Source organism: Triturus cristatus, chromosome 5_2 (assembly GCF_964204655.1).
Source record: "Triturus cristatus chromosome 5_2, aTriCri1.1, whole genome shotgun sequence".
Classification (NCBI taxonomy): Eukaryota; Metazoa; Chordata; class Amphibia; order Caudata; family Salamandridae; genus Triturus; species Triturus cristatus.
Genome location: NC_140588.1, coordinates 334,310,091 through 334,335,007, shown reverse-complemented (window position 1 = coordinate 334,335,007; position 24,917 = coordinate 334,310,091). Strand labels below are relative to the sequence as shown.

The 24,917-nt window shown below is 45.5% G+C and overlaps 1 protein-coding gene across 1 annotated transcript in view; it reads left to right on the top strand.

The window, feature by feature from the left end:
• DEK (DEK proto-oncogene) overlaps nucleotides 1-24,917 on the top strand; it is a 262,255-nt gene that overhangs the window by 48,359 nt on the left and 188,979 nt on the right. Inside the window, exons 2-6 of the mRNA XM_085607095.1 lie at nucleotides 6,390-6,599; nucleotides 7,444-7,542; nucleotides 15,073-15,182; nucleotides 15,570-15,664; nucleotides 19,671-19,791. Coding sequence (XP_085463221.1) covers nucleotides 6,392-6,599; nucleotides 7,444-7,542; nucleotides 15,073-15,182; nucleotides 15,570-15,664; nucleotides 19,671-19,791 — 633 coding nt within the window. The 5' untranslated portion in view covers nucleotides 6,390-6,391. The remainder of the gene's footprint in view (nucleotides 1-6,389; nucleotides 6,600-7,443; nucleotides 7,543-15,072; nucleotides 15,183-15,569; nucleotides 15,665-19,670; nucleotides 19,792-24,917) is intronic.

Genomic DNA, 24,917 nt, shown 5'->3' with positions numbered 1-24,917 from the left:
GCTACCAAACTTACCAAGTTTCAGTGAAGCCATTATGGAGCTGTAAAGTTTGTAATGTCCAACTCCCAAACCATACACTCTTTATGGCTTTACTGCTCTTACAATGTCTTAGAATGGACTTAGACACTGTAGGGGTACAGTGCTCCTGCAACGGTATTCTCACCTGGGGGCTAGTGCACCCTGCTAGAGGGGTAACATACCTAGGCCCTAGGCAGTGGGTTGTAGGCATGGCACACAGGGATGTGTGCCATGTCGACTTTTCCCTTTTCTCTGCACCAAACCATGCAGCCTGGAACGGCAGTGTGGGTATGTTAGGGTGCAGGGCCCCTAAGGGTGGCACAATAGGTGCTGCAGCCCTTAGAGGCCTTCCCATGGTACCATTTACAAGGTGCTTACCTGTGGCCAGAGATGTGCCAATTGTGGGTACAAAGTTACAGTTTTGGGAAAGAAGACGTGCCCTGGGAACCTGATTGGCAGGGACCCAAGGCACATCAAGTCAAAATGCATCTCATGTCAGGCAAAAAGTGTGGGGTAACCATGCAAAAAGGGTCACTTTCCTACGTTGCCTAGGCAGTGTTTGCTCTGTCTCATCGAGAAATGCTGTATTCTGGATATGGGCATGAAGCTCTGTCAATCTTTTTAATTGGCTCCCGTCACTGTCCTTAGTAAATGGTGACTTTTCATTGGTCAATAGACCTAGTAGTCCCTCCTTAGTACTGCCTTTTCTCTTCTTGTAACCTCCCATGAGGACTACCCCCCACCCCCCCCCCCCCCCCCCCCCCGTTGCATGTGTTTCTACTCTGTACGTTTTAATTATAGCCTTGGAGCACCATTTACTTAAATGCCTTGACACGCTTTCCCGCAACCTTTTACTATTTTATTTATTTTGCCAGCGTGGCTGATAGTGTTAATTTCGATTGACAAAGCGGCAGTATTCTTTTTTAGGTCTCGCCTGACCCAGCGCATGCGCTGGTCTGGCGAGACTTATTGAGAGGGCTCCAAAAAGTGCTACCAGGCCAGCGTAGAGCCACAGTGCATGTGCGCGGCGCTGCCCTTTACCACCATTACTTTCGGTATCGCGGCCGCACGGCCGCTTTGATGTTTGATCGCGTTCACTTTCGCGGCCGCTTTGCATAGCCAATAGGTCTCGCTTTTGGGACCTTATAAGTATTTAGTTATGCAACTGTTGCATGGCTAAACACTTATAAGGTCCCAAAGCCGAGACCTATTGGCTATGCCAATGCTTGTTTACTTTTGATACAATGGCGGCATCCATGCTTTAGCTTTAAGCATCTTAAGCTAAAGGGCAGGTGCTGCAATTGTTACAGAAGTAAAGACAAAAAAAATATTTCTATTCTATTTCTTTACATATGAAGCAATCGCAGCACCTGCGCTTTAGCTTAAGATGTTGACACATGGGTGCCACCATTATAACAGAAGTCCACAAATGGAAAAAGCACCATTTTCTTAAATTTAAAATAGGTGTAGTTACTGCCAGCCTGGCTTCTCGTAAGCAACAATGATATCTACAAAGTTCGTGTTTACGCACCGTTTGCTGGTTTTCAAAACGCATAAATAAGAGGCATTGTCGTTTACAATTACAATACCGCAAATGCAGGACCTATTGCATTGCAAATGCTTGTTTATTAATGGGGAAGGTGTGTTACATGTTTTTGTTATTGCAGTAGGTATGTCTTTAAGTATTACATTCTTTAGTTTCCTTTACTGGTACATACACTGCTTATGTTGCGTGAGCCGTTGTAAGTTTTTGTACTGTTGGCACTGTGTTGGAAAAAAACTGCTTACCTTGGTCACTGCTGTCTTTGTTTTTTAAATTGAGCCTTGGTTGGGTATTTTTGAGGTAATATTAAAACCTGTACTCTAATTCTATCCTTTTGGAGGGACTCTTGCTCTAGAAAGTAAAGTAAGTTACTTGCCAAGGTAGGTTAGCAGCATGTGCTGTAGATTCACATGGTGTGAGCTCTGCTGACGTCTTATGGGATTCGGAAAATATTGCAACTTAAACTTTTTTTATTTGTTCTTTCTCGGTTGACCGTATCTCCAGTCCCACCACTCCTCGCCTTCATCTGATGTAAAATGACCTCTCAGTTCACTTATCATAAGCTTTGCATCGTAGCAACAAAGTTTTAAAGCCACAGGAAACTTTTGCTGGGTGCTGCTGTTTAAACGTACGGTTAATGCGTTTTTGTTAAACCATTCCAAGTGCTTCAGAGACCTGGTGTCTAGAATACTTCTCTGGTTCTTAATTGGGGCTCATAGCCCCTCACGTGGACTATTGCAACAGGTAAGTAACTTAGCCCTACAAGAAAGGCTTGGTTAAGAGAAAACGTTTTTAGGTCTCGTGCCTAGCGTTGCAGTGCGCAGCAAAAGTCCTTTTGTCCGGGGTTCGGAAACCGAGCCTGGAATTGCACACGCTCGTGCGTTGGTTTTTACTTTCCTGTTCTGCTATTTTACTTGGCGTGCGTGTTTGTTACTTAGACTGCACGCAATAGGCCCAATGCGGGCGCATTACTCCGCCCATGGCCTATTGGTGTCTATTACGCGCACCAAAGGCCATGTGGTTTCAATTATCGTGCCCAGACATTTAGATTGACAATTGAAACCACATGGCTCGCTGTGGCGCACGCACCACTCGCAGCTTTCAATGTTTCCAAAAGCTATCGCTTTCACTTTTGCGATTGCTTTACTTGTGGTTTTGCTGCTTTAAGTGCCTAGACTCTCTAGACATTTCTGTTTAAGTTAGCTAATATGTTAATCGTTTTATAACAGCAGCAGCATTTCCGCTTAGTTCACTAGGGAACGGGCTATTGTACCAAACCGCGCTTCCTTGAGGGCTAGCGCAGCGATGTATACCTGGCAAGTGTTTGAGGAGCGATATTAGTTTTTTAACGGCCATGTGGTGGTTTACACCATTACATTGTATTCTGGGGCATGTAGTTTTCGTTTCCGGTTATGTGTACGCCTTGATATTGGCCGTTGGCTAACGGTCCATGACTGGTTACAGGGCGGGTCCACTCGCAGTCTTACATGATAAACGATCACCAATATTTTCGGAAACAGCTGAAAAGTAATGGTTTAGAATGCTGCGTTGGTTAGATGGTCCGCGCTAAAGATGCACACATTCCTCAAAGAAACCAAGCAGGTTGCGGTGTGCGCGGCGCTGTGCAAACGCTCTGAATTACATTACTGATCTTAAATTATAGATAAACTTGATGATTTATTTATTTTTGTCACAGGAAGTGGTGATATTGCCTGTCAAGGGCATGTGGCTGGGGGTCTGTGCAGCCAAGCTTTGTGCCGCCTGCATGGGTGAAGGCTAGGTTAGCTTCTGTTAATGGCGGGTTAGCAGCTTGAGTGGATCGGGGCAGCTGTGAGGGACAGCTGGGATCTGTGGTGGGGCCCTATGCGAGTCTTGGTGGATCTGTGAAGTTGTGGGTGTGTGGGTTGCAGAAGGGATGGCATGTGAGGAAAGGAAGGCCCTGAGAGAGAACAATCGGGACAGTGACGCAGGAGTCTACGTTGGTGGATAACAATGCCACACTTGGAAGAGTTTTTGGGGATCAGCCTTGCTCAAGTGTGTTTCGTGCAAATACCTTTGGGACTTTCCAGTCCGGATCTCGGAGAGCTAAAAAGTTCAGTTTGTGTGCTGCATGAATTCGCTAGCGCCAGGCAAACTACAACTGCTGTAGATAGCTAATTAAGCAGCTTTCCCTTCTTTGGTGCGGATCAGTTTCAGGCCTTGGAGGCTACCCCCTGTGTGTAAATAAATGTAGGTTTGACTTAAACCGGAGTCTAACAACACCAGCGCTCCAGATATTTTGCTACGCAAAGTTCTGAAGTCTTGCTCACCGGCTGCTATTCATTCAAGCCAGAGGGTTCTCTTCCCTGGGTACACCAGGGGAAAGAGACTCGTCCTCCTTCCATCATTTCGTTTTCTGCAAAGGGTAGCTTCTAGTCAGTTCAGTGAATGAATGACTGTGCACAGCAAAGCTACACCTGTCCGCCTGAGGAGGGATGGCTTATCCAAGATTGACTGACTGATAGTGTGGAAAAGGCTGCTTTAATAAAATAGGTGCACACGCTTTATACCTACCTTGACTCTACCCTTTGCATAGTAACTCAATCTTGCCTCCCTATGCATTTGTATAACTATCCAAATCCTCCTCCCCTAAGCAACTCTACCCAACCAAACACAATCCAGTTCCATCTCTCCTGACTCAAACTCCCTGCATCCAAACCTCGTGCATACAGCACTGTTGCCACTCATTCCATTAATAAGCTCTGTCCCCCCCCCCCCCCCCCAAACTTGAACTCGAACTGCACTAAAAAAAATGTCTCCTGGGTGCAATACCAGGAGGCTGCCCTTCACCAAAAGATTTAGTTTTTGACCTTCCGTGCCACCTTGCTGACTGAATGTGCCCCTCTGGGGGCAAAACTGACCGCACTTGGAGCAATCAAGCCGATATTAGCAATGCTCCCACAAACAATGTCCCCAATTGCTACCAAGGCACGCCCGCTCCCCTCTTGTCCCCGACCTGCCCCATTTACCCCTACCTGTGTGGAATGCCCTCGCAAGGGCTTGTAGGCCAGCAACTCATTTTATAAGCCGGTGGGGCTAACCGCTTGGGCGTCATACTCTGAAGAAACAACTCATTGTCTAGCTGTCCCCAAAACTCCATCTTTCATTTCAGCGTGCAACCAACCTTATGCAGATCTCTGCTTTGGTCTCTCAACATGTGGGCCACCCGCTGGCTGCAGGGCCCCCTCTGCTAGCAGGTCCAACCAGCCTGCCTCCTGTAATACCTGCAGAGCCTGGCCCCCCTGGTAAATCCATGACTAATTCCAAATTTCTAAACTGTGTATAAAATCCACTGTACAGCAACTCAACGAAACCATTAACAAATGTTAAACTGTCCCTACCAGCCGGGGTGTACCACTCACCCTAAAATGGCAACGAAACCCAAGCGACCTATACCTAAATGACGCTTTTAAGCACTCCCCCAAGACCCCGGGACCAGTCAGGCTGCCCCTCCCTCCTGGACCCTACCACCTGCCTCAGGGTTTCCTGGAGGGTAGGGCATTCTGCCCACCCTTCCAAAACCCTATAACAAAACCTAAAGGGTCGGATCACAAAACATTGACTGAACCCAGTGGTCTAGGTGGGCGAGATCTGAGGTGCACAATGTGCCTACACTTTCCTTATTTAAGAACAAGCATTGGCATAGCCGAAAGGTCTCGCCTTTGGGACCATATCAGTGTTTAGCCATGCAACAGTTGATGTTGTTGCACCAAGGATATTGAGCTGCATAACTTATTACTTATAAGGTCCCAAAGGTGAGACCTATTTGCTATGCCAATGCTTTTTTAGTCTGTAAACACTATGGTCTTTAATGGGTTTCTGTTATTGCAGGCACCACATGCTTTCTTGCAAGATTCAGCGCGCCATAAGTGCTTTCACTTTCCAAGCAGCCCAGGACAATGGCGGCCGCTTCTTTGAATACATCTTGCATTTACAAGAGTTTGACCTATTGGCCTTGTAAACGAGAGTGCCTTTTATTTTTATGTTAATTAGCAAAACAGGTAAATAAAAGGCATTGTCATTTACAATGCCAATAGCTTAACCCCTTCCCCGCTCATGACGGAACCGTTCCGTCATGAGCCACGGTTGCAGTGTGCTCATGACGGAACGGTTCCGTCATGCCACGACCGTTGGCGGCCGCTCCGCCCACGCGGCGCTGTTTCCCCGCCTGTGCGGGGGGACAACGCAACTGGGCGGAGTCATGACGGAACCGTTCCGTCATGAGCACAGCTCAACCGTGGCTCATGACGGAGCGGCTCCGTCATGAGCACAGCGCCACCGCGCTGCCCCCCGCACCCCCCAGCGCCGCGGCGGAATTCCCGCCGCGGCGAAGGGTTTAAACTTGCAAATGCGAGACCTATTGCATTGCAAATGCTTGTTTTATATTCCTCCGATACCATAGTTTTTCGTAGACCTTGTTAATTTGTGCTGGCTAGGGTGGCTCCCAAGGCAATAGTGTAGGACTGAGGGAGTTCTTCTTTCTAATAATATTTTTGTAATTAGTTGGTGTACTGCCTCTACTTTGAATTGGTTTAGTAAGGGGTTGCTTAAAGTGGGGAGGATTTCGCACGATGTGTGGAATTAATTTACCAAACGCTTTTAAATGAGTGGTTTTGCATTGCAACTCCTGTCGGGAGACTCTCCCCTTTTGGATTAATCCCCTGGAGTGATCGCTCTTAAATCTCTTGTCCTCCAAAAAGACCGGAGTATTCATGGATTGAATTCCAGGCGGTGTCTAGATTGTTCTGGCTAGATCTAACTTTTTTTTATTTTTTTATTCTGTCTTTAGTTATGGCTTCCATACTTGCATCAGAAGGTATTGTAGATGCAGAAGAATCTGAATTGAAGGGGACATCAGAGAATGAAGGTGGTGGTGAGGAGGAGCAGGAGCAGGAGTTGGAGCAAAAAAATTATTCGTCAGATGAAGAGGAGTCCAAGCACAAAGCTGATTCTGAAGAGGAAAGCATTGAAGAGGGTTACGATGAGGAAGAAGAAAAGGGTAAATGGTTTCCAGCCCCCCTATTTTTCCTACAACACATGTTATGCTTGATCAGCTGTTTTTGTAAGAGAACATCCTATATCAAAGAGCAACAAAAATCGTCTTCGGAGGAAAAACTGGGGGTGTATCAAACATAGTAAATGGTTGGTTAGCGGATGCACAGATGCAAACAAGTTGGTGTTATTTTAAACTTCTCAATGACTACCACAAGATGACCCTGATGTAGAATTTCAGGGCCAAAGGTTTGTAAGTGTTTAACATGTTAGCAGCCCTGTTTGACAAAGTTTCAGGCTAAATGATACGGCTTATCCCTTTTCATTTGTTGTATAATAAGCACGTCACATCATAGCATGCTTTTACTTTCCCACTTCTGTATTTAGGATGCTTACTTTTGTAATTCATTAGCGTCATTTTTATGTAATGGAATTAAAACTTAAAAAGCACTCAACACTTTGATAGTGCCCTGGCGAAGACTAGCTTTCACATTAGGACAAAACTCGGGGTCTCACAGTTGCTGTTTTTGTTATATGCCCTGGGAGCTTGCATACAACTGTCTGTGACCTCTTCCATTAAGCGTTACTTCAGAAACTGAATGCCATTAAGTACTTTGTACTGTAGGTAGTTTGATGTCCTTAACTGGACTGAAGATAAGTTTTAAAAAAATGATGCAGAATGCTATTTCAAGGCCATGCGTTTTCAGTTTATGTTCAACACTTTAAGCTTCTTGCCCATGTTGGTCAAAGAGCTGTATTTGCTACACTGTGTGGGTTTTTATAGGCTTGGATGAATTTATTTTATTGCACTGCATTATACATAATGACTTCTGTTTTTATTTCTCTTCCAGAAAAGAGCCTAATTGTTGAAGGGAAGAGGGAGAAGAAAAAGGTAGAACGTCTGAGTTTGGAAATGACTGTACAGAAAAAACCAGAGGAGGTGGTTGAAGGCAAGTTTCAATACCGTTGTCTATTGGGCCATACTAAGACTACTTGATAAATCAAGCTTTTAATGATCAACTAGAGGTCCTAGGTTTCCATCCAAGTGCACCAACCAGCAGTATACAGTGGTTACATTTTGAAAAAAAAATATAACAGTAGGAGACGTGCACACTTTGGATCTGTTTGTAATAGGAAATCATTGTGTATGTAAAGACCAATGAGGATAGAAATGTGAGGGCACAGCATGAACAACTAGCACATGAACCACCCAGTAAGTGGCAATCATCCAACAATCTTAAGTTTATACATTTTCTGGGTGTCTTTCAAGAACACGGCCCAAGAATGGAGCTTCAAGCCCCTCTGGTACAAAGTATTTAGTCCATGTACCAGCCTTAGTCACAAAACCAGATAGACTGTTTAATATCTGGTAATTTTGGCTATAAAAAAATCTCACCTAACAAAGCTTCAGGCATTGACAGAATATCTGCCGATTTATATCGGCCGAGCATCGACACGTGGGGGGCCTTACTTTTTAGCACCGTTTTATGCCGTTATGGAAGGGGTGCTGGCTCCACGTTCTTGATCGGAGGCTGAGATGAAACCTTTTTTGTTTGTATATAGAAAAGGTGTCCCCCTGTCCCAATCCAATTAAAGAGCCATCAGTCTCATTAATATTGTCCAAAAGACATTTAGTAGAATAATACTGTGAAGACTGCAAGAATAGATGGTCAAAAAGGCCCCCCAGCGCCCCCCTCTCCCCCATTACTCCTTCTACTGGCTGTTTTTTTTAACTCTACCTCGACCGTTGACCAGGGTTTTAGATTACAACTTTTCTGCAGGAAAACTGTCGCCTTGGAGAAAGGCCAACAATATATGGTGTTTGTTGATTTGAAATCAGCATTGGACTTGGTCGTGAGAACAATTTTTATGGCAAGTCCTGGCTGATATGGGAGTTTCAACCTACCTTTGTCCAATTATAAATGAGACTACATGTGCAGAACTATGCTTCGGTCAGGAGCATCTGGCTGGCGGATGATACTACTTTACTGGTAATGGGAGCGTATCCCTCTTTATCAGGCTGACTCCCCTTTATCTACTATAGTTTCCTTCCCAGTCCGGAGAGGGACTGGTGCTGTTTCCAGTAACACAATTTCGATAAGTGTTCTATCCAAGTATCTGCTTCTATGTTTTCTATAGTAGCAATGTTTTCTCTATTCCCTGTGACTGATATTCCAACAGGAGGAATGATCATTATGCTTAACTGCGGATAGAGATTTCCATCTGCCTTGCTCCCATGCCTTTTTGGGAGTGTTTATCTTTTTATAAGCAGCTCTCATGTCTTGTATTTTTGTCCTGTCTTTGGCCTTGATTGCATGAAGATGGGACTTTATGCTTCTCTGCAAATGTTGTTGTACCAAGATAGATTCCTCCGGGCGGTCCTATTTTCTGATTCTGTGTAAAATATATTTAAGATCATCCTAGATTTTTGAGCGAATATCTCTGATCTTTGCCCCGGGGGAGACCAGACCCTGGGTGGGATACACGTTAATTTGCTCACCCAGGGCCTTTTCCACCATATAGTAAATGGTTTTTGTGTCCCTATTTTGCTTAATGACACTCCATTTGATTGCTCGTCTGTTTGTTGTCAGATGGAGCCTATTACTCAAATGGGCAGAACGTGGAGGAGTTGTTGAGTATACTGGAATGGGCCTACAGGATTATGCCTTCTGTGACAGGGTATAGTTATTTCTGTGTTGAGGGTAAGAAACCTTTCACCAAGGACAACAATACTTGGATGCCTTCAGAAGTTGAGGAAATGGTCCCAAAATGTGGTCAAGGATTACCTAGAGTTGGCTCCGAAAACTTACAATGAGTACTAGGACGAGGCATGCTGTGAAGGATGTTGTGTTGTAAAAAGGAGTTTGGTTGAGAGTGAAATTTGATTGTAAAAATAAGCTAAACCAACTTTCTCAACCGCTCCAAGTAGTGGAAGTGTGCACGTGTTCAGCCAGATTGAATGACGAGAACGTATGGCATTTTAGTAAGTTGTCTAGGTGTAACCACATTTTCTCTTGAAAGCAGTATATGAGAAGGCAGTGTGGAGATATTGAAGGCAATGGGTTGTGGGAGGATATTGTTGCAAGTCCACTTAATCGTAACCAAGGAACTGATGAAAATGTGGATGAAGGTAGTAGTCGCTGGATGATTGTGATACTGTGAAAGATGCTTATATTTGAACTCCTCTACTGCTGAAGATTTAAGAGGTTGCAGGTCATTAGTTACTAATCGTGGGAGTGCCAAATTGACCACTAAATCGGGAAGGGTAGTTTCTCTTACTGCAAAGTTAAAGGTCTTTAGCGGAGTGATTGGTTATTTTTGGTTTTTTTTTTCCTTAGGTTTTTTTTTTTTTTTTTTTTACAGTTCTGTATAAAAGACAAATGTTTAGAAGAAATGTTTATCTGTTTTAATTCGCCTGTACAATTATAGTAACCTCGTAGCTTGTTGTGTCAGTATAGTGCTACATTTCCTTCCTCCGTTTTGTTACATCAGTATAGTCTTTTAAATTAAAATATTCAGGTTTTTTAATGTGTGAGTTAAGGGGGACGTGTGGCATATGTGTAAACCAAATGCCATAAATACCAGTTTCCCAGGTAGCAGTGCATTCTATAATGCATGGCTAGACCGTTTGAGAGAGCTTGGATGTGTGTAGATGATGTTTCAAGTTTTATTTAAAATCCATTTATGCTCTCCGATTTTCCTGTCTTTTTGTTGGGGATTGAGAAGTCACCTGTGTACCTCTGTACTTGAGTTAATCATAGCAAGATGTATATTTTCGACCTCCACCTTCCTAAATGTGTTCATGCAGATGTCTTGGAGGCACTTTTTTTACTAGGATTGAGACCCTCCATAAACTGTGACTGCCATCAGCTTGCTGAGCTACAGAGGACTGATTGTGGCAGCAAGAAAACCATAGAGGCAAGGCAGGTCTTTTACCTGTGTGGGGCGAGGGTCACTGGTCTGCCGTTCTTCTGCAACTTGGTCTTATCCCATCTGTTTGAGGCACGGTTTTGTATGTGTGCGTCATTGTGTGGATGGGTTGTGTGAACAGTGTTTAATTTGAGCCCGTGCTTTCTGGTGCTCAGCACATGATTTCCCCCAGACTCGCAGGATGTTGAGCCACACCGAGACTCGAACCAGGTTCTCCAGCTCCGAAATCTGCAGCTCTACCCATTAGGCCCAGTACTCTCCAGGTTAGGAGGCAGTTTGTACCAGCACATTTCTCCTGTTAGTGCTGCCTCCTGAGGAGAGCCTCGGCACCTTTTATTTTACAAATTAACCACTGGGTGTGAATCAAGCCTTATGTGGTATTCGTGCCATTAGCATGCTGCAGTCCACTTTGCTACATCCAAGATGTACCAGAGTTGGAGCAGGACCAGGCAGCAAATGAGACCTTCCAAGATCCTTTGTAGTTGGCCAGACTTTTAGGTGGAAGGGAGTGACCGGGTCTCTTTAAAGATTGGGATTTTTCCTTGACCTTCTGGTCCATTCTCTACTGGATGGGCCAACCCCCCTATAGCTTAATGGGGAGTGAAGTAGAGCAGTCTCTTACTTTTTACTGTTTTTTTTTTTTTGTTTTTTTTAGTGTCTATTGACACCCCATTTTTCTACCACTACCATGTTAAAACTGGCTAGACTAGTCGTGTGTGGAGCAAGCAAAAGTGATAAACCTGTCCAGAACAAGTCTGAGCTTGCTGTTGTAACACAACTTCTGACTACAATTCTAATATCTAGATGGTGCAGAAATGTCAGCTGATGTGTTAAGGTTGCTGTATGAGGAATCTGGGATTTCTATACCAGTAGTGACTGAGGAACTGCTGTCCAGGATTGGGGTATTTACCACCAACTCCCCTTACTAAGTTTCGGAACCAATAGGCTCTGAATTCCCTCAGTCCTCCCCAACCACAAGAGAAAAACCGAGTGCTGGAGGAGGAACACATTAGGATATTGCATCGTTCACTAGTGCAACCATTGGTGGATTTTTTTTGGGGGGCGGGGGTAATATCCTGAAGTTCAGTCCATCGTTCTGAGACTACCCAGAATCTTACCTTTTAAATGGGTCCCCAAAGATTGATTGCAAATTATTGCACGAGTTACCAAAGATTTTAGGAGGGTGATCAGTGCACACATCCATTATAAGCAATGTATGCCAATTAAACATTATTTCATTAAACCTATCGCTCATACTCCATTCATGTTTTTCTAAAAGGGGTTCCTCCATTCACATCTTTTTAGGTCTCTCCCCTAGCGTTGCAGTGCATAGCACTGCTCGTGCATCGAGAGACTTCTTGTAGGGGGTTTCAAAACTAACCTAGGAATCTCACACGCTTGTGCGTGTGCTTTTCCTTTTGTGCCATGCTGTTGGCCTTTGCGTGTGTCTTTTTTATCAAAGACAGCACGCAATTGGCCAAAGGTGGGAGCATTTCTCCCCCCTTGGTTGAGGCTTTCTTGCTCCCTCCCCCGCACCTAGGCTTTGCCTTCAAGCCTCTCCCAAAAAACAGCTCCCCTGTTGCCGTAAGTGTAAAGAGCGGTTGAAAAACAAATGTAATCCAGTCGTGGATCTTCGACTGTATAAAACTTGCAAACGGGCAGCTGTTAGGAAATTGCTACATGGTAGAACATATTGAAGTTAAATGAAGGAATAGTTTGTTTAATCCTTATTGCACATAGCCTTGTTGGTATAGCACAAACTAGCATCCACATGAATGTCCCCCTCTGCTGTGTTGTACTTCTGGGGTTATGTTAAAGCGATGCATCACCAGGTATGGGAGTTGTGTGCTGTGCACGATTTGCCTCCATGTTTGCATGCTGAGCAGTGCGTGCATGTGTGTGGGTGTGTGGCATACTGCGTTCTGGACCAAGACATACTGATGTGCTGCATCATGTTTGGTAGTTGTTGCATCCCTTCCATGCTGAGGTGCTTTGTAGATGTGCAGCACACACTGCTGATGGTGCACAGCTGCACATGCCGATGTATGTTGAGCCATGGTTTGGACTCCCACTGCATCGTGTTGTCTCAAAACAATGTCAATGTTGTAGCCATGGTCAGTGTCGCCTCCCACACCGTCTCAAGTTGCTTGAACCTATCTTTTAATACACTAGTGTCTATTTATCTCATCTTGCCTTCACCCTTTGTGAAAGTTTGTTTTTCCATCTCTTGCCCTTAGTAAATATTTGTTGTGGGGGTGGCAGCCACCAGCGTAAATTAAGCACTGGTTCAGTTCGCATATCGTTAGCAGTTGTACAGATGAGCCCAACTCTGCTGGTTCCTGCACAAGTGCCCTCCTTTGGCGCGCCTTCGATCACTGCCTCAGCTCTCCCGCCCGGTCACGCCTCGCCAGCTGTGGCCTGTGGTTGCTGCGCGAGCTGAGATCCCCGACAGGCAGTGGTGAGAATTTTCCAGCACTCCCGTGGCTTATTTTTGTTATGCGGTTATTTACACGCAGTTGCTTGGATGCACCGAGAATAAGCGCTTGGTGCAGGCAGCTCGAGCTGAAGTATTTATTCTGTTAGAGGTACATGGACCTAGTGAGAACCCCATTTCACCAACGGTAGGTTAAAATACATGTAAAGCTCCACTTAGCACCGTGGTGTCGGCACACCGTGTTTCCAGTCGTACAGCTTTATTTGATATCTACGGGAGATGTAGTTTTAAATTTGTTTTATATGCCGCTCCTATTCGCTTTCCCATTTGCTAGCTCACCCCTTCCCATACAGTCTCTCCATCCTCCATTCTGTGCCAAGGCTGGTCAAATGCAAACATTGCTATACACAGACACTGCATGTGTTTTAAGCCACTATTAACAAGCATTTGCAATGCAATAGGTCTTACATTTACGCAAGTTTGAGCTATTGACGTTGCAAATAACAATGCAGTTTATATTTTGTTTTCGTTTAAAAAAACTAAATAAAAGGCACGGTCATTTACAATGCCACTAGCTTTAACTCGTGTAACTGCGAGACCTATTGCATTGCATATGCTCATTTATTTTTATAAAGGCTTCCAGTGTAGCCAATGCGTTTTGTCTCGTAAAAGACTTCTTCAGGGTGTATAATATAATAGCACTTATGTTGACTAGAGTCCACATGATTGGATGATCGTTCAATTAGTAGAGCCTTCTAACTTATTTTTAAGGTCAAATTATGATATCTTATTTCTCTGGATTATTTTGCTCAGTCCATACTGTATTGTCAATAGTTGCATGTGTGGTTCAAGCCTATGTCTTCATTCAAATTTGTTTGAGCCACATCCCACAAAATAATGTGCCGTCAACAAGAAGTATAAAAACAGTTACCAAAGAGTTTGTCCCTTGGAAATAGCCCAGCTGTTATCCCGGTGATAGTTGAAAGTCCACCCCAGTATAAGTTTGCTACTGCCCAATGTGTCAGATTGCCTTATGAGTAAACACATTTTTCATACAATTTAAGTACTAGCTGTGCATCGAATGATTGACTTCTTGGTGTGTATTTAGTTCTTAGTCTCAAGTCCCACATAATTAAACAGAGTAAGCCTTGGACTCCTTGGTATCTCCTATAAGAGGGTGTCCTGCACTGGAGTCTCCATATTCTATATCTCCATGCATGGACTTAAAGCAGTGTCAGTGAAATGACTTTGATTTGGTGGCTTCAGTAGTCTACCAAAGTCCATCTATGCTGCACTCATCATACTGTCCCTTTGCAGTCCAAACTTTCCAGTGTATATTTGTTCTGGTGTTGGCCCACCAATACCTCTAGTGGGCACAGTTTAGGGTTATCAGTTGGCTCTGTCAGACTTTTAGTGTTAAGCTGATCAACCCACTCTAAGTTTTTTTTAAACATTTGTTTTTATTAAGTTTTTCAAGAGAAACTAAGAAAAAAAACAAATTACAACCAGATTGTGGCTAAATAACACAGTAGCTATCATCCCATTCACAGGGGGGTCTCGATTTATTATGTAAAGCGTCCAACTATTCACAATTTAGCTACCGTTCACGAAAGCATAATAATCATTACAAAACAAACAATGGAGCAATCGTGCATATTATATGATGGTGAGCTTGCATCACGTATCTGTTTGTGTGCCCAGTTAATTAAGGTCTGTCTCGCATGTTTCCGCAGAAGCAACTTGTCATGCCACGTTGGGATTTGGCCTTCATGTTTTCATTTATTATGTGCATGCCTTTCTAACTGGTTCACAACTGCTCACTGAAACTGCTAACTTTCAAAACAACTTTCTGGATTGCCATTACCAATGCGCACTGCATGAATGAACATTCCAAACTACTGTATTCCCCTTAAGTGATCCATTGGAACACAAGTGCGTTTTCTGTGGCGATGATGGATTAGATCTAGGCAATTGGCAAGTTAATCACTTTTTCAGAGGGGCTCGACGTTCTCGAACTTTTCCCAATGGTTGAATTAACTTTGCTCGATTATCTTCATTACAATCTACTTTATGAAAAATGTATTGAACCTTCATTCCAATTATCTTATTCCTGCAGGAAAGGGAGTAAAACTTGTAGAGATTGAAAGGATACAGTACTTTCTGAAGAAGAGGAAGTCTGACGAGCTAAGAGTTTTACACAAAATACTTTTCAACAGGCTTGGAACAGTAAGTGCTGCATGTTCATTTGCCCATTCATGCTCTGGAGTTTTAAATCTGTTTACCATTAGTAGTATCGCAGTGCAATGTGGGCAACCTGTTATGCAGGACTGCCATTGTACAGTGCGTTGGAATGTTGGTTGTAGTTCAATGAAACTGAGGGACCGTGTTGGGATGGGTTAATTTATCTATATTGTGTATAATGGTGATGTTCTTAGGGGATTGCATGGCTTTGGATCTGTTCTATTTTTAATGGTATTGAGTTTGACTAAATCAGCTGTTTTTTCTTTTTTTCCCCAGCCTGTAATCATGGTTTGATTCAAATGCTTTCAATTATTCATTATATCAAGACTTTTATTAGTCATCATTGAAAACGTAATTGTTTTTTATTCTTAGAGTAATCTTCTAAAGAAGAACATTTACCAGTTCAGCGGCTTTCCATTCGAAAAAGACAGTGACCAGTATAAAAAGAAAGAAGAGATGTTAAAGAAGTAATTTCTTTTCTTTTTATGAATGCTTTTATTGTTGTGTGTGGCTAAAATAGTTTGGTGTTTAATGTACTTTGTTCTAGGGACAGTACTTTAAATTCTGCAGACCCATTCCATACTAGCTTGGTTTTGTCAAAATTAGCTAGTTAATTCTCACATGTTAAACAGCTGAGACATAGTCATATTTCTTGCTACTTACTATAAAACCCAAAAGTTTGTCCAGGCAATGCAAATTTGTCCTGAAAGAAAAGGCACTTCACGCACGTGTTTTCCATCTTGGAGAGAGGAGCTTCCTGTTTGATTTAAGGTACCAGGTTACTCCTAGACCTCCATTTCTCGCGCACTGGACCCCACCACTCTGTTGCAATTTTACTTTTTTTTTAATATGCAGACTCTGCTTTTTGTATAAGTCTCCTCTTTTTCCATGCTGGGGTATTTACTCCTGATAGTGGAGGCTAATGCTGTGATTTATTCATTATTTTTACCCATGCGTAGGTCTGTCTCTTTAAAACATTTTAGCCTGAGTATACTGTAGGCTGGCAACTGACCTTAGAACTACAGTCATTTCTAATTTACATACCCTTTTATTCTGGACAAGACTGTGCACTGCACTAAAATAATTTCATAAATGCTAGCTTCTACTTCAAGGAATCTTTCTCAGTAGTCCAATTTGATACATTTTCTCCATGTACAGGATTCCCTTAGGAGGTGTGGTGGGGAATCTCAAACCCAGTGCCCCCCCTACCCCCACCCTCCTCCCACTTGAGGTAAGTGTTGCAGATCACCCCTGCTTTTGCCCAGTCCCTACCCTCCCCACCACACCCTGGTCATATTCGCTCAGCATATGAAGAACACGTTAGAACGCTGGCAAGTATTCCTCTGGGCTTCTTTACTATGTATGAAGGGAGAATGTCGATAAACCTGCAGGCGGGTTTAGAATGGTTGGCAGTGAAGGTTGTATAGAAAATAACAGGACTCTGGCTATAAATAATTTTTGTTTTAGAACAGAACTATGGTCTCTAAGTGCGACACTTCTCTGATGTATTGTAAGGTGTAGGAAAGTAGGATCTGCTTTCATGGCTACCCCCACTTTTTGCTGTGGGGGGGGGGGGGGTAATATGTTTTTGACTGGTCTGACTGGTATCCTGATAACCAGGACCCCAGTCACTGTGCTCTCTCCCTAAATTGACCATGGTAAGTACTTCTGTACATCCACAATTGGCTACTGGTATACTCTCATAAGTTTGAGTATATTATGGTACTAATTTACCCAGGGCATAGGCACACAGGGGTCTCCCATTGGACTGCAGCATGTATTGTTCCAGCAGTGGGAGTCCACTTAAACTGTGACTGCAGGCCTGCCATTGTAGCCTGTAAGTTGGTGCTTGCACCCCTCACTACAGATGTTTCCTTATGTCTTGGGTCTCTACACTTAAAACCTATGTCACCCCTATGGTAGGCCCTTCAGTCCTGAGGGCAGGGTGCATGGTTATAAGTGTGAGGGTGCCCCTGCATGAGCAGGACACCCCTACAAACCCCAGTGTTTCTCCTGCCTTTGTAAGTTTTTTCAGCCATTTTAACACACATAGTGGACATCGGTCATTACGAGATATCGAACTGTATAGTGGCTGCACCGAACCCAGTCATGTTTGCTATGGAATATGTTGGAATCATACCGCGACACCAATTCCAGTGTTGGAAGTATGATCCATGTAGTGGGGCGCTCCCGTGGGGGTAGCCGCCCCCCCCCCCCCCCCCCCTGTTCTACTGGTAACAGCCTTTCAGGGTCTAACAGTTCGCTAGTGCTGCTGCTGACCACAAACCGTATTGTGTCGTCCTGTTTCTGAGCCAAGCTCGAGAAGGTAGAACAATCTATTTTCTGGCACAGGGAGTTGTGACCACCTCCAGACAGGACTTAGTGCATTTGGCTAGGGTGGGGGTGCTTGCCAGCGTCAACGGGCTGCTTTGAAGAGCACATTTTGTGCCCTCCTTGCAGCAGTTCAGGGAGCCCTTGATTCCTGCTCTGGTGCGAAACTGGACAAAGGACATATGTTTCCTCCCCTCTGTCCAGCCCCTCCTCTGGGAGGGATACTCGAGCCGTTCCACCTCTTTCCCTAGAGTACTTAAAAGCTTACCTGTGGGTGGTTCCTCAGATTTGTCGTGGGGCAAGATTCTAGCCTGAATCCACGTCCCTCTTCGACCGTCTGGACACTTGGACTTTGCTGGTCTTCGCCTGTAACCAAGACTGCACCAAGGAAGGCTCCTTCTGCTCTTGGTCTTGCTGTTCTGCGAGTCGTCTTCGTCTGTGTCTATGCTTCTTCCAGGATCTTCATCAACCCTGTCTGCATCAAGGGCACCCGAAGTAATCTCCCTTGGAATGAAGTTGCTCTCCTGCATCTTCAGGCACCGCAACGAATCGGAGTGGTCTGCTGCTCCAGACATCCCATGTACTTTGAAAGGCTCAGCAACACAGGTGGTGGTTCTGAAACTCCCTCAAAGCCTGGCCCATCCGCTCTGCAATTTTGAGGCCAATAACCCTTGTCTGAACCGCTGGGACAGCCCCTGTGCACTGTGTCAACTTGCTGTTGCCAAGGCTTGTTGGCACCTCACTCCAGAGATCTTCAGGCTACCAGAATCTCCAGCATCTCTTCCTGCCAAGTACAGCGTCTTCTCTGCATCCTCTGCAACGTAGGCCTTTCTTCTTGGAGAGCTGCTTGAGGTCCTCTTGCGACTTCTGTGCCTTCGGCCTGTGGTTCCTCCTAAGGGTCTTCTGCTTCAGTAGGCACCCGTGCTTCCTCGGCCCTGCTCTAACTCCCTGAGTCCCTTGGACCTTGCTGTTCCCAACGTTGCTCCTTCGTTTTCCACAGGCTACCAAGGCTTGCTGGTGCTCCTGCCTGACAGACTACCTGGTCACAGATATCCGACATGGGACAGCTCGTGCACGGCTCCTATTCCTCACAGCTGCAGTGACCAGGTCACAGTCAACACTTCCGAACAGTCTGACATCGGTGGGCATTGCTCTTCAGTGCGACCTGGTCACTCCTGTTGGGCATAGACTCTAGCCCCTCTGCTTGAAAGTTCTTTACTTCCAGAGTCAACCCTTGGATTCCACCGGTCTTCTTAACCTTCTTCTCATTGAGGTACTTTTCTCCTGGTCTTCCATTGTTGTCTACGGAGGTTTTGATGTCTCTCCACCCAAAGGCACTTGGCTTCCCTGATGTAGGTACCCTGGTCTCTGGGGCATCCACGGGTGGGGTGACTCTCCAACCATCCATCCTCAAAGGGAATTCTTAGGAGTCTTCTGGAAAGGTTCCTTCTTTAAAACTGCTATTGTATCTGCAACTTCTCCATTTACTTCCAGTGGGCATGCTGCTATGTTTCCTCTCTTCACACAGCCTCTGTGGGATTCCTGGGTACTTGCCTTGGGTGGTTCCTTGCGTTCCCGGCGTCTTGAGTCTCCTGGTCTAAGTCCCGTCCTCCTTTGCAGTCTGCATTCCACTTTCTTAGTATATGGTTTGGTCTCCACCTGGAGACCACTGTATTTTGTACCTACTTGATTGCAATTGAAGTATTGCTGTGAATTGTTTCTCTGAGTAGGCGTTACACCAATGTGTTAGTGAGTGTGGTCTTTTTTCATGTAACTTGCACTAATGATTAAACGGGTAAAACAAGCTGCTTAACGACGCAAGATAAGCCTGAAGCCTGCTCTCCACAGCTACCACTTTGAGAGCTTTCTATGGTTATCAAAGACCACTAAAATCACCATAAGGGTTGTGTGGATTAGTGCAAGAAGTTTCACTTAGTGTCCAACATACTAAGCCAGCCTACTATAGAAGGCATTTATGATTTACTTGGGGGTAGGATAGTGGCCTTGGAACTAGGACTGCAATAGTCACTTTGAGTAACGTTTTTACTTTCTAAGTTAATAACTGTTTTGAAGGAACAATGTGAACTCTTACACTATACTTTGAGTTGCAGGTTTATAATTGAAGGTTTACTCTCTGTGCAGATGCAAGAAAGCAATGTTGAAGATTATTTGTGAAGTTCTAGATTTGGAGAGATCTGGATCGAATGGTGAACTCGTTACGAGAATTCTGAACTTCTTAATGGAGCCAAAGCCTTCTGGAAAGGTGAGCTATAGAAAATATTTCAGTTTGCTGATAACTTTAAAGGCAGTAATTTTAGTTTTTTTTTCTTTTTATTCGTGTATGGCAATTTTATACTGCTAAGAGAACCTCATCAGAAGTCTGTTGGATGCAATAAGACTTAGAGTAGGTCTGTTATTGCATACATTGTTCCTGCAGGCCCTTTCCAAAAGAATCCTGGGATTTCCTCAGTCAGCAGGTCGGAGAACAAGTGCACTTTGGCCCTGTGAGATAGGTCTATGTGAGACCGAAACACGTAGGGCAATTTTCATCTGAGCCCTGTAACATGGTCCCATTGATTGTGGACGAGAGAATAATAAATGGTTCTCTTCCAGGGGATCCTCATAATAGTCATAAGCATTAGAATATTCCCTCCCATGTGCGGGATCCCGGAAACAGTATATTATATGTGCCCCACATATATATATATATATATATATCTCCATACATATATACCTATATGTATACACAAGCAATTGCGGCCCATAACACCCTAGAGCTGAACCATGCTGTAAGGAATTTCCACTATACATAAGAAAATAGCATTATAAACATGAGAAACAACATTATAACTTGTTTGGAAACTGTTTTAATGCTTAGAAAACAGCAGAAATTCTTAGAAAACACTGAAAGCATAGGAAGCTCCCAGGCTGCATTGCAAATACCCAGTCTAAAGACTGAAAAGCTAACTAATAGCTGCATAGCAAAAAACTGACACCGTGCCTTTAAGGCACACCTGACCCCCACCTTCCCATCATGCCTCAGGGGTGGCAGTTAGGCCAGTTGTTCTTTCCGGCTCCTTCTGGAAGGATCCTGGCAACAGAGCTCCACTTTTTTCTGAGTTTGTCAGAAAATATTGTCTGTTTTTCAACTGTTTTTTCCCTTACTTCGACGTTTTACATCTAAGTCAGTAAGAGGCTGTCTTTTTTAGGCAGTTTTGGGCATTTTTCCCAACTTGAAATGCCTTCTCTTTTCGATCCTTGCCCTGCTTGTGGCAAGAAGAAGGCCAGGACTGACTCTCATAGGGTCTGTATCCTGTGTCTACCGGAGGATCATGATTCCAAGACATGTACTCACTGCCAGAGCCTGTCCAAGAGAACTTTGAAGGACAGAGAGCGAATTCGCATTTATGGCCTGGTGAGGAAGGGCTCCAAGAGGCCTAGAGATAAATCTAGGAGCAAGTCCTCTCGTCCTTCCGCCTCAGCGTCTGGATCGGCGCTGAGGAAAGATGTTCCGGTAGGTCGTGTTTCCAAGAAGAGACTTTCGACAGCGGGCTCGCCGTCGAGAGCAGGTACGTCGTCTACGTCGAAGTCCAGACCGCCATCGTCAACTTGGCGTCGAGATCTAGAGCCTCTCCGCTGTCAACCCGGCGACGATCGGCATCGAGGAGCAGAGAACCTCCGCCGTCGCCTACCCAGCGGCGATCGGCGTCGAGGAGCAGGGAACCTCCGCCGTCGTCCTCTCGACTACTATCGGCGTCGGAGTGTCACCCCTCCGTCGTCGAGAGCATAATCCCCTCCGTCGTCGAGGCTCCATCAACGTTCGACGTCGAGAGAGCAGAATCCTCCGCCGTCGTCATCCAGACGGCGTTCGGCGTCTGTGGACAGAGCTAGTCCCCCCAGGCCAGCACGTCAGAAGTCGCCGGACAACAGGCGACGCAGATCGCGCTCCCCCAGGCGGGAGGGGCGTTCATCCGGATCACGGGCTCGTGATCATCGCCGGGAGCGGAGGTCTCCATCATCGTCCTCGTCCAGCAGGTCCTCCATCAGGGACTATTCACCCACGCTATAGGGCAGCCCAGTGTCCAGGGTCTCGCCCATAGACGACTTCAACACCTACCAGGAGGTGCTGCAGCGGGGAGCGCAGAAGCTGGGGATTGAGATGTCAGTCCCCCAGGTCACCACGTCGGTGATTTTTGAAACACTTCACCAGAAGTCTGCCTCTCGTCCACTGCTGCCTTTGGTCTCAGGAATCATGGAACCAGTCATGGACACCTTCCTCACCCCGGCGACCGTCAAAGCGGTTCCGGCTCGTATCCTCAAAAAATACAAGCCAGCCACCTCTGACCCTGTCTTTGTGAAGATGGACCCGCCTGCGGACTCCGTAATAGTGGCGGCTGCAAGAAACGGTCAGACGGCGTCTGCCCCCTCTTCCGTTCCTCCAGGTTTCTGCAGGTGAGAGCCCGCACTCTGAGTACAGAAACAATGACTATTCCTGCTGGAGGTACTGTCACTGCCAAAACCAAAGGAAATGATGGACGGAGTGTTGAACATTGCAAGCACTCGCCCCCAGTCAACTGATCTGGGTTTAATCCATCACCGTTCTTTAGCCCACTCTGCCACCCCAGTTCAGACATGGCCATATGCAAATCAGTCTGACCCTGTGCCTCATGGGAACAGTCCAGCCCGAACTGCCAAGCCATGTCTTCCCTGGACCGGAAACAAGCTTCCTAGGACCGGTTTCTGGCATTTCGGCCGTCTTCAGCCAGGCTTGCTTGAATCCAGTGGCAAAGTGAGCAAGGGTCTCGCGTCTGAGCATTCCCTGCCAACTTATGGCGAACAAAGCAAAAACCAAAGGAAATGATGGACGGAGTGTTGAACATTGCAAGCACTCACCCCCAGTCAACTGATCTGGGTTTAATCCATCACCGTTCTTTAGCCCACTCTGCCACCCCAGTTCAGACATGGCCATATGCAAATCAGTCTGACCCTGTGCCTCATGCAGATCAGTTGACTGGGGGTGAGTGCTTGCAATGTTCAACACTCTGTCCATCATTTCCGTTGGTTTTTGCTTTGTTCGCCATAAGTTGGCAGGGTATGCTCAGACGTGAGTCCCTTGCTCACTTTGCCACTGGATTCAAGCAAGCCTGGCTGAAGACGGCTGAAATGCCAGAAACCGGTCCTAGGAAGCTGGTTTCCGGTCCAGGGAAGACATGGCTTGGCAGTTCGGGCTGGACTGTTCCCATGAGGCACAGGGTCAGACTGATTTGCATATGGCCATGTCTGAGCTGGGGTGGCAGAGTGGGCTAAAGAACGGTGATGGATTAAACCCAGATCAGTTGACTGGGGGTGAGTGCTTGCAATGTTCAACACTCCGTCCATCATTTCCTTTGGTTTTTGGTACTGTCACTGCCTCCTGACAGGATGGCTTAATCAGTATATCAAGGCAGGAGGCTTCAAAGGCCTCTGCCGCCTTTGATGTGACCCAAGGCTTCCCCAGACTGGGGAAATGTCACCCTCTACCCGGGCCCACTTCGCACCAGGACAGGTGGGAAAATTAGCTAGTTAGGGGTTTCCCTCTCTCAGGAGAGTAGAATCCCTAAGGTCGGCTACCTAATGTGGACATTACTTTTAGAATTCCACCATCTTGATTTTGGTGGAGTAAGGCTCTTTGGGTCTGGGTTATGCCTACTTCCCATAGGAAATGGTCAGAGTGTGGATAACCTAAAGGTAAGTAGCTACTGCCTGTCACTCCCCTTAATGCCCCTAAATTGAGTAGTTGGGTGCCGCCCCCCCCCCCTTCCACCCCTGTGACTCTAGCACCCCGTTGGGAGCTCCTGGACTACTGCCAAAGTTACCCATTAACCCCCAAAGTCTTTTTGCAGGCCTCTCACCCTTCTTCCTACAGGTATAGTGCGCACAGGTACCAACCAGACCACAACTTCTGCAACCAGACGCCACAGGGCAGGTAATGAGACTGCTGGGGTAATTTGGACCTTACTGTGAGAAAGTGGCTCTGTATATACTGTTCCTTAATAGGTACAGGGTGTACAGAGTCCACAGACCCCAAGGGTTTAACAGAGGTTAAAGTTAGATATAACCTTACTCTCTAAAGTGGTAGCTTGGTCGAGCAGTAAGGCAGTATCAGAGGACAGTGTAAAGCATTTGTTGTACACACTCAGTCAGCAAATGGTTCCACACACTCAATAACTGAACTCTAGGCCAATGGTTTATATATAAAAAATATATGCTTGTTTTATTTTAGAAACAACTCTTGGAATTAAAATATACTGAATTAAAATATACTTTCTCGACAGGAGATGTTTCATATAAATACTTTTCTATATGCAATAGACTTTAGTAAAAAGTTACAAGTAGTTGAAGTAGGCAACTCTATTTCTAAACACAACAATACATTGAGCTCAATGATAAATTCAAGTTATTTGCAACAGATTACTTTTTAGATTACTTTTGTAATTCCAGGCCTGGATCCTAGATTCAGTCCTGGGTCAGTTCTCAGAATCAAGTGATGAAAGTCGACTTAATTACTGTGGTGGTTTTTTTTTTTTTTTTTTTTTTTGAAACCGTTTATTGCAATCTCAAATATATACAGGTATGGGCCTACAACCTTCCGGCCGGCCGCTAAAGTGACGATAACAAATGACATACATACAATGAGGCACTTGGCTTTGCATAGACACTAAGGCAGGAGGTATCAACAACGCGGGCCATATGGCTCTGAGCCCACAATACGGTTTCATTTTATACAACACAACAACATAAACACACACCCGCAAGGCAACCCACGATCGAAAGTGGCAGCACGTGCTCCTCAAATGGGGAACCCCAAACCATCCACTGAAAACCCCCGAGAGGGGAAGGGAAACAGGTCCGGGACTGGGAGAACACTGTGCTCGGAACTGAGGGAGGGAGTAAACTAGGGGGATGGAGCTGGTGAAGCGGGAGGCAATAACGGCGGCTCGCAGATATCCCCGCGGTAGGCGTTCCAGGGGCCCCATATCTTCACCCATGCCCCAGGCTTACCCCGCGCCACATACACCACCTTTTCTCGGAACATGCACCAATCCATGTGTTCTTTCCAGGCCGACACCGCCGGGGACCTCTGGGATCCCCACAGCTGTGCAACGTCCCGTTTAGCCACCATATAGCCCAGAGTCACCCATCGCGTCTGCGGAACCGAGTAATCGGTCGGTTCCCACACATTCAGCAAACATCTCCTCGCTTCAGGCAACAGCGCGACATGCGTAACCGCTCGCAGGACCTCATGCACACCACGCCAGAATCGCTCCACCCTCGGGCATTCCCACAAGATGTGCAAAAAGGTCGCTGAAGCACCACACCCACGCTTACACAATCCGTCCTCGGCATAGC